Here is a 10,610-nt window from a genome sequence, read left to right on the forward strand (position 1 = left end):
CTTAACAACAGATTTCTTTGGCAAAGTATACTAAAAGCCTAGGAGAGTTGTCTCAGGCATTTCATCAAACACCTTTTGGGTGGGAAATGCCTATTGATCAACTTTTGAGTGGCCAACTCAGAAGATGCATTATGAATACTCTACTAGGTCAGGTCGCTCCCGGATGTGTGTCACAGCGACTTCACGGCGTCGCTCCGGTGAGGTCGCTTTGGTGCGCTGCTTGTCCGTTGATCGCTTTAAACACTTCTTTTGAGCTCCAAATGCGCTCAAATGTCTCCAGGAACTCCATGTGGTACTCCAATACCTAATAGAGACATATGTATGCAAAATGCAACCTATACATGGCTAAACCCTAATCTATATGATGAAAATGCACATGAATAAATGGATAAGACAATGTAAATATGCAAGATATCATGAATATAAGATATCAGTGACAAAAAGTACAAAGAAGATCCGCTTCATTTCATTGCTGTCGTAACTAAGCCCTCAGATGTGGAGTTCAGTTACTCTGATACATAAGCTCATGCTGACCGATATCAACTAATCAAGAATAACGATGAAGAGATATGTGCTTTGGAACAGTCAAATAAAGTAATGAAGTTGTGGGTGATCTTTTTGGAGGCCCATGTTTCCCGTTCCTTCTAGGTCTCAAGTTGATGAGGCAATGATAGATGTTGCAAAGTCTAAAGACAACTAAGAGCAGCATGAGGCAGTGAAAGACAACACATGTGACGGTTTTCCTGTCTCAAACCTTAAACCGCTAACACCTCCTGAAACACCCAATAAAGAAACTCCAACAATAGGAAGCTCTTTTGTGCAAGAAAAACTGCATCCTGGTGCAGCTATGACTACTGAGGTAACTCGGTTGTCTCTCCTTTCTTTTTCCACTGTTCTTGAACCAAAGTTGTATAGACTTTTCTTTTCACTAAATATAGTTGTAGTTTCTCATAAATTCAGACTGACTGTGGTAGAGAGCCTAAGTATGGGAAATTAATGGTTCTTAAAACACCAATTATATGTCTTAAGAAGGATTTCAAGAGTGACTAATCCAAAGTTTATGACACTTTGAGGCTTGAGAAAGATATAAAATGTAAAGAAAACATATTACCCTAACTTCTGTTTGTGGGTTCTACAGGAAATAGCTGGTGTCACCACTCAGAAAGGATTTGTTAACGGAGCGAAAAGAGAATCATAGTAAGGTTAGTGATTTCTCAATGGGAGAGCCTAAGGTACCACCGAAAGTTTTGAGCATAAATTTTTTTTGAGGTTTATAGAGTCAATGGCGTCGAGTCTGTGCAGGCTGTACTGAAGCTGGAGCAAAGAGCAACACTCCCCCTGAGGATGATGGAAATAAAACTACTCACAAGTTACCAGAAGGCAAGGAAAACGCCTCTAAAATTATTTCTTCAAGAGTTGAGATCCTACAACATTCACAACGGCACTTAGCGTGATTCATTACACATCTTGAAAATTAAATGCTTACTCCAAGTCTCCAGCTACTTAACTCTTCTGTTTTTAGGCATTTGCTAGGTGAGCCGGTATAGGAGTTGATGAGCTTGAGCAGCTAGAACTTAAAGTAGATACATCACTAAGGCAAATAAGATCCACAAAGGTATACACAATCTCAAGAAATCACAAGCTTATATTTGATTTGGTCCAAAGAGAATTTAGAACAACATCAAATCTTGGATTTGTTTCTCATTGCCAAGCCCGGCCGATGCTTGATCAACTTTCTGACCTCAAAACAAAGGTACATAAAGAGCCTCACATTGTTCAATAATCTCAATACAACAATTGCATATTGATTTATTTACTGGAGGAAATGATATTGAAAACCAACAGAGATCTTAAGAGAAAGGTAATGCCATCAAAATCTTATAGCCAAGAAATTGAATTCATTTGAGATCTTTTACAACATTGCTGTCTTTCTCTTTCAATCTATCTCAATTGGAGGAAAGTGATGCAGCCCTTTATCAATCACTATGGGGAGCTTCTTCTTCTGCAGAACATCATCAACAACAAGGCATTAGCTCTTATCAAGCAAACGTTCTGAGTTAAGAAGCGGGTTTCTTCAGGCCTTTACAGGGTAATGTAGCATTGCTGATGAGGTATTGACCTTTTATGTTCAGCTAGACTTATAACTGACAGTTTGACAAAAAAAAAAGACTTATAATTGACTTTTGTTTGATTTTATGGAATGATTATTACAATCTTTAATGTGACAAATGCAAGAAATTCTACAAAATCACATAATGTTATTAACAGGTTCTTCCCTGGATGGATGTCTGAAAAAATACATAGCAATCTATACAGATGTGTGTTCCATAGATAACATATCATAGTTGTGCCATTTGGTTTTTCCAAGAGAACTATAGTTCAAGATTACAAAACACTGATGTAATTAAGGCTGTGATGTCACTCACACTACACATTCTTTCTTTTTGTACCTAAAATATATAAATATATACTCAACTTTTTAAAATACAAAATTTTGTGGGAGCATTCTTTTAGTTATTTTAAATATTATAGAAATTTAGTTGGATTATGATTAAATTCTCTGGATTAGAATTAAATGGTGAAGCAAGTAGTGGTCTACATTTTTATATCTATCAAGGTATTGTTGTTTTTTTTAAGATGTGTTTGTACATATATTCACATGTAGTGGATTAAATTCCAAATAGTTCGCTTCTAAAAATTTCAATTAAAGCATACTTCCAAATGTAGTTGAAAATCAATTAGAGAGTAAACTATATTCTAACAATCAATACTTCCAAATGCATACCCTCGCAACAAACGTCAATCACTTTGAAAAGATAGTTTAACGGGGATAACAAATAGGTAATATCCCATGCAGACAGACCACTAGAAATCAGCCAATCTCAGAAGCATAACCTTATCATATCAAGTGCACTTGAAATATCAAGTGCTATTCATGTTTTGATTTTGCAAAAAAAAAAAACAATCTTCTCTGACTTTCTCTATACTTAAAATATTGGATGCACTTGAATGGAAAACAGATAAACAATAATAGATGCACAAGGTCTATTCACGGAGTGAGAGTCAGATGCTATCTGACCAATTATAGATGCACAAGAGCAACAATAATATGTTACTGATCCAACATAAATAATCGATGTGACATATGCTATTACTGCAAATAAATGACAAAATTTACTTTCTTAATTTAAGTAAAATAAAATAAATTATGTTCTACAATACTTTTTCCTTTTTGCTGACAAAAAGAAAAGAACATTTTTTCCGATTAACACTAAAAAAAAAACTTGAGAATAAAAAAATGCTAAATTAGCCAAGGACAATGTGATTAGCCAAAGACAATGTGATTTTAGTATTTGGTTAAGAAATTTTTTGAATAAAAACATTGTTAGAGACACACTAATAAGCATGGACAGAGTATATTCAGATATACCACAATCAAACATAAGAATTTAACACACAATTAGAAAATATATTAATATACTACACATATAATCTCATGCAAATGCAAAAAAAAAAATTCCATAAAAAAAATATAACTGAAAATAAAAAATACAATGTCATACAATATAGCTGATAACAAATAAAAATCCAAACACGTAAGAAATATAAACAAAGGTAAAATGTTAACAAAATAAATATATATGATCTAATTAAAAAAAAATATTTATTATATTCGAGTTAAAGTAATTTTTAAAATATTTTATAAAATTAAAATACATTTTCGTAAAATAATTTTAATGTGAACTCACCCGCCCGTAGGGCGGGCCAATCTCTAGTTATTCAATATTCTCTCCATTTCTAAATATAAGATGTTTAAAGAGTTTTTGATGTTTTAATGTGTAAGATGTTCCATAAATAATCTTTTGACATTGTTAAAATTTGTCTAACCAATTATATTTAGTAGTCTATTTTGTAATTGATTGAATAGTTTATAATTATAGTTTTATATCCTATTAGATTAAAAATAATTTTTTTAATATGCATGTGTTAGATGAAACATTTTATATTTAGGAACGGATAGAATAACTTTTGGGTTAATCTTTTTTGTTCTTTATTTTCTTTTAACTCAAAGCAATTATACCGGCAATCATCGGAGAAGCTTCACTACTGCTATGAATAGATGTTTCAAAACTATTTTCCAATTAGAAAGATATATAATATAGGCAAAAAAACCCACCAAACTGAACCACATATATAGGTAAAAATAAATTCCATCGTAAAACTAAAATCCAAAAAGCTTATTGATTTTCTTGGTCAAACAAGCATCTTTAAATCTTTTTAAAGGTTTTCTGAAATTACATTTTTATCAAAATTACTTTTCTTTCCCACCTTTTACAAGCAAAAAAACAAAAGAGAAGAACATTATGTTTGCTTTAGGTGTACGAATGGTTGTGGAGGAAGGTTGACTGCCTCATAGTGGCTTCATGTTTTTCCAATGAGTCCATGGCCAATTCATTCTTGTATGCATGTATCTCTTTCTATTTAGATTTCAGTGAAGTTAAAGAATAATGAGAAATGTTATACCTCGATTTATAGAGGAAAATAATCTTTAAAACTAGCTAGACATAGTTAACTCAATGGGCCGACTATAATGATGTTATTTTAGTTATGTCGAATTTGAATTATATTCTAAAATATCACGTTTAGGGATAGATGATTTACGCATTTTAGATATACCATAAGGTTAATCATCTACCTACAAAATATCTGTCACCCCAAAATTCATGGTTAATTAACTAACGGTATTATACTACTAACATATATTTGGGCTTGAGTAGCATAAGATGTAGCTTTATATAATTTTCTGTAGAATTAATATTTTATATTTTTTCTGTGACTGTATAAATTTTTGTTGTCGAATTTTGGTTATAGATTTGAGGAGATTTAGTCATTTACTTGTAAATTTTCTAAAACAAAGACATAAGTGTTCTAGGCATTTTGCTTTCTAAAGCTTACAAAAATACTATAGTTTTAATTTTTTTTTTCTAAAGCACCATTGAAAGAGATTTGTGATTTAGAAAAAAAATGGCTGTAAGAATATATATATTCTATCACTTGCCAATCATCACCTTTGTTTCTTACATTAGTTCCAACTTTTATTATTGCTGGGGTTAGGTCAAATATGAGACATTTTGTCATACTCAGGATATTATACGAATCAGCCTGTTGCAATATAAATATAGCCTCAGTTAAAAAAGAAGAAGATAACTATAGTTTTTGCAGATAAATATAACGCTTATAACAATATCAGTGGAAGTAAAAAAGTTAAAATGTTTATGACATGAGGTTTTATGTAAGGAAATCTGATAAAAAGTGTATATTTCTAGAAAGAGCTAAATAGTTTGTGGGGTTTTTTTAAAGAGTTTTATATGTAGTTTGATTTTGTTAGTCTAAATATATATATGAATAGATGTAGTCATGAAACATGACAACAGAGCATCCGAATATGGAGAATATGCTAACTTTGTCAACCTAAATACATTTTTTTTGGGGTAAAATGTAAAGATATTATTACCAAGTTTTTCAATTTTTTGACAGAAATACAATGGAAACAAAAAACGGACGAAAGAAAATAAAATCTAAACAATAACTCGATCTATCTAGCCGAAACCGACCCAACAAGCAAAACCGCTGATCAGAGGCATCAGCTTATTCCACACTTACCATTTGCCGCAAAAAGAAAGAGCCGCTAAAACGAGAGTCAGACCTAAATACATGTGCAAGGACCAGCCATGCCATGCCGCCTCTAAAGACAAACTTAAATATATGTGGAACAAGAATTTCATGAACAAAATATGTGTATACAAATGCGGAAAATGTATAATTCAAAAATGAAGATTGAGGGAAAATTTTAATGAATGTGAATAAGTCTATGATAAATTCAAGTTAAAGTCTCACAGTTCTGGCATTCTCTTCAGAATTTGTTTCATTTCAGTTTTCACATGTTTGGTTTTTACGATTCTAGCATATCAGAGCATGTACAACGGTATAAATCAGATAATCCTTAGAAAAATCCTTAATGCTTTTTGATTAAAGAAATAATAAAAGAGGAGGGTAAAGTTAAGGATGATCCTTAATTAAGATAAAAATACGGAAGTCCTTATCGTGCTGGCACACTTTGATTGGTCCATTTATTACCCTAAAAGACTCGTTGAGTTCACTCTCTGTCTCTGTCTTCTTCGCTTGAGCTTGATCGACGCTCTTACATCCGCCGTTTACAGTTCCGATCAGTAAGACATGAGGTACGTGTGATTCAGTCTGGTTGGTGTATAATCCACAAAAAAGGTTTCGTGTGATTTTGTGATCTAAGATTATAAAGTTATCATCTTTTAGTTAGTTTACTAGTGGGTTTTGCAATAGAAGATCACTTTCATGTATGTATAGTGGTTAAGAGCTAAGAGTTAAGTTCCCAGAGGAAAAGCTCGAATCTTGTGATCGTTCAGTTACAGAGAAATTGTATCATGCTTTGTGACGTGTAGAAGGTTATTTCACAAATCTTAGAACTTGTTTTTATAATGATTTATTTACAAAGGAATCATCTTTCACTTGATTGATACAATCCTTTTCAAAGTTTGCATTTTGATGTACTTCAGTGTTTCTTGAAACTCATCACGGAGAATTTATAATTTTTTTTTTTTTTGGGGATGGATTTCTTGTGTAATTAGGTGGCAACACAGTATAGTTATGAGGTTGTTTTGTCATGTGTGCAGTCATAACCCGGAGGTTCTTTGGGCTCAGCGGTCTGATAAGGTTTACCTAACCGTCGCCTTACCTGATGCAAAGGACATTTCAGTCAAATGTGAGCCTCAGGGCCTATTCACTTTCTCTGCTCTTGGCACCCTAGGCAAGCTCTTTGAGTTCAGCTTGGAGCTATATGGGAAGGTTGTGCCAGTAAGTGCCCATTTCTTCTCTCTTTAAATCATAAGAACTAGCACATACTTGTTTTTACAAGTTATTCCTATGCTATGTATGATGCAGGAGTATAGGAAGAACGTTACAAACTGGAACCTCTTACATCAAAGTAGACTGGAACAAATGGTGTGATGAGGATGAGGAGGTCAACTGTAAGTCGTTACAAACTTATTGTGCATACAAGTGATCTTAGTTTTCTCTAGTCTCCTTTGAGAAAGGCATATAAAAATCTAAAGTATTCTCATCTCCTTGGTCATAAGTTGTTTCTAACTATAGAATCTCTATTTTTGCTTCTTTTTTGCAGCTGAGACAGCCTGATGATGAGAGTGCAGTAAGTGCTTTTTCAGAATTGCTTTGGTTCTTTCTATTGTTGTTTAGCTTAAGCCACTCTGATTGATAATCTTTCCTCTTTATTTTTATAGTTTGTTGATGAAGATTGTGAGAGCAGTGATGATGATGAATTGCTTTGTAAGTTTCAACAACCTTAATCTTCTTACTTTTAAGGTTTTACAAATTTAATATTTTTTTTCTTAAGGATTTTATATTGGGTAACACCATTGCACATATATTTTAGAGAAAAGTCCTTAACTATTTAAAAAGCAAAAAATATATATATTATATAGCTAAAGACTCCAATGGTGGGTAACACCATTGGAGTTGCTCTCATATATCTATAGGAATTTTAATGTTTGTGCCAATTCTTTTGCAAAATTGTCTAGAACGTGAATTTTATTATTTTCCTCTAGAAGACAGAAGATCATTATTCTTTGGAACATATTTTCTTCGGACCAATATTTGTTTTAATTAAATGCCGGCTAGTTGACAAAAAAATAAACAATGCATTGTAGTACTGTAAATTATTATGGATGAAACGTATTGAGGAAATATTTTTAACCAAAACACATTCTTACTTTTATTTTCGAGGCAAGAAATGCTAGATAGGTGTATATACACTGTCTGATACCAAAGGACCATTAACTTTTTCTGTTTCTTTAACACAATTTTGCTCATGAATAATACTTTTTCGAAAAAAAAGTTTAAAAGTTTCTACATCAAAATGAAAATTCAATTTAGTGTACACAAATTTCATAAATCAATTAAAGTAAAAATTTTATTAAATATTTTAGAATATTATTGAGATAAAAGAGTATGTTTTGATCTCTGAGTATGATAGCTAAATTCGATTGATTGATCATCATTTACAAAATGATTAGATGACAAGAAACAAACTACCGTTTTAAACCACAGTCTAAAACTTCCAATCACAATCAAAACACAAATGTTAATTGAAACATTCCTATCATAGCATTACAGTTTGTAGTTTCCAATAAAAATATTCAGTCCATATATTTAAACTTTAAAGGGGTAGTTTTGCAATGGGTCCAAAAACTAAATTGTGCAATTATTAGTATTTATTCTTTTTTGGCTTATATTGATTCAAAATAGTTTTCGTTATTTTCTGCACCTAAACTTATTAGCCAAAATATATATCATTGTTAATTGGTTTTAAATGTATAAAAGATCTGCACCAAGAACATCCGGATCAAGTAGCGGGATCGCTTCTAGAAAGTCCACGTTACGCTGTTTAATGCAAATGACACATTAAGCTTCTCTAATAAACAATAACTCAAAATTGTCATTCCCATGTGACAAAACCGCTTCTCCTATATAAATAAGTTCATACGACTGTTTACAGAAGATGACAAACAAAACACCACCAAATTCAAAGAGAAGAATAAGAAAGAAAGTGATCATTCACACACAAGACTCAAGGGAGTAAGAGTAAGCTTCTAAAGAACATGGAGAAGATAACCTCCACGGCTTCTTTTTCACCTAGCTTCAGCACTTACTCCGGTGATAACCTCGTCAAGATCGCCGAACGGGTCGGTGTCGACCATTATAAGGAGAAAGGAGACGACTCATTCGAGTTCGCGACTCTTCAAACGGTTCATGAGGCGGCGTCTTCTTTAGTATTCCCGGTCTTCGATAAGAAACCTGAAGATGTTTCGCCGGAAACGGTTGTGACTCCGTTGAAAGATCTCTTCCTCTACGAGAACGAACAGTCGCCAAAGAAGCAGACGTATTCATCTTCTGATGAGGAGGAGGAGGAGGAAGATGAGCTAGACACGATGCCGGGAGAGATATACTGTCCATGGACGCCGGCGAGATCACCGGTGGAGATGACGTCTCCTTGTAGAAAGAGCAAATCGACAGGATCGTCTTCGACGTCGACATGGTCGAGGAGACGTTGGAGAATCAGAAACCTGCTCAAGAGAAGTCGCAGCGACGGGAAAGAAACACTCGAGTTCTTGAACACGAGCCCTGTTGACAACATAGACAAATCTTGTTCTTCTTCTCCTTGTCCGAAGAACAAGGAGACGGTGAAGACGAAGAGCAAGAAGAAGGAGAAGGAGAAAGTTTCAGTTTCAGCACATGAGAAGTTTTACTTGAGGAACAAAGCAATGAAAGAAGAAGACAAGAGAAAGTCATATCTACCGTACAAGCAAGAACTTGTCGGACTTTTCTCCAACATTCACCGACACGGCAAAGTTTCTTCTCCGTTCTGATCTGATCCGTGACAACAACTAGAGTTTTGTTTGTTTGTGTTACTATTTGTTTGTTTATTATCTTCAAAAATAATGTACTTACAAAAAGATGCGAGTTCACATTCGTTATCTAATAAAATATTATATCATAGCTTATAAAAGATGTATATTAGTATTTAATAATTTCTACGTCTTTAAATTATAAAATTTTCTTGTTTTGTACAGAGTTTCGATGAACTAAAGTTTCATCATGTTCAAACCATGTTGTATATTTTATAATTTGGGTTCAGGATTTTATGCAACTATAGTTGCAGATATTACTAAACGTGAAACTATTGTAAAAAGACGTTGCAAGTTGCGTGTTTTTTTTATTTTTATTTAAGTGTGCTTTTTTTTTCTGAACCACAATTTAAGTGTGCATTTGATGTATGGTTTGTTGAGGAAGAAAGTGGTTACAAAACACGAATGTAAATGAGGACAATAATTACATATAATTGACATAATAAATCCTACAACGACAAGTATACTTTATTTCTCTAGATTTGTTTTTTTCTTCTCCAAAGCATGAATGATAATTGGACAGTGTATCCGTAAATGCACCATCTATTTCAGTGCAAAGTTTAGACTAGGGTCGTCTACATTATGTAAATTAAATACAACCATTAAGTAGCTATGAAAGTAGTACACACTCCTAACTGGGCTACCTAAATGTTATCTACCGACTGCGAATGAATGAACAAATGATAGTTTCTTGATAAAGTAATTGTGTCTTAGACTAGACCCGCTATAGAGTATCTACTCCATTCCGTAACTATATAAGTACAGATTCCTAATTGGATTACATCGTTATCATCGTTATTAGAGATCTCTAGTGTAGAGGAGCTATCATAGACGATTTTTAAATTTTTTTGTTACAGTTGGTTTATAAGCATACTTTTAAAATATAAATATAAATGAAACGCTGGGAATATAAATAAATAAAAATCTTTGGTGTGTACTTACATCAGTTTTTGGGTTTGATTTTTCTCGGTAACTAAATTATCACTACTTTGTCAGTCTAGTTTTGGGTTTCGACCCAAATAATTTACATAGTGGACTGTAACAGATGATCGGTCCACACCTGACATTAGTCAGAAGGTATTCTAAACTCGG

General features: G+C 33.0%; 1 protein-coding gene and 1 long non-coding RNA gene across 2 annotated transcripts; both read left to right on the forward strand.

The window, feature by feature from the left end:
- The first annotated feature begins 6,144 nt into the window (after positions 1-6,144).
- On the forward strand, positions 6,145-7,878 carry LOC106322809. Its single transcript, XR_001266522.1, has 5 exons — positions 6,145-6,242; positions 6,711-6,891; positions 6,979-7,064; positions 7,217-7,243; positions 7,335-7,878. It is a non-coding gene; the product is annotated as an uncharacterized LOC106322809 (long non-coding RNA).
- A 613-nt stretch (positions 7,879-8,491) lies between these two features.
- Positions 8,492-9,604, forward strand: LOC106322807. The gene has a single exon (XM_013760947.1). It carries the CDS (start codon positions 8,712-8,714, stop codon positions 9,477-9,479), a length of 768 nt encoding a protein of 255 aa, XP_013616401.1. The 5' UTR covers positions 8,492-8,711; the 3' UTR covers positions 9,480-9,604.
- Positions 9,605-10,610: the final 1,006 nt, after the last annotated feature.

The sequence above is a fragment of the Brassica oleracea genome, chromosome C2 (genome assembly GCF_000695525.1).
Source record: "Brassica oleracea var. oleracea cultivar TO1000 chromosome C2, BOL, whole genome shotgun sequence".
NCBI lineage: Eukaryota > Viridiplantae > Streptophyta > Magnoliopsida > Brassicales > Brassicaceae > Brassica > Brassica oleracea.

Bases quoted from the DNA above. Each gene is read 5' to 3' on its own strand.
- LOC106322807 (XM_013760947.1), top strand. From the start codon at position 8,712: ATGGAGAAGATAACCTCCACGGCTTCTTTTTCACCTAGCTTCAGCACT.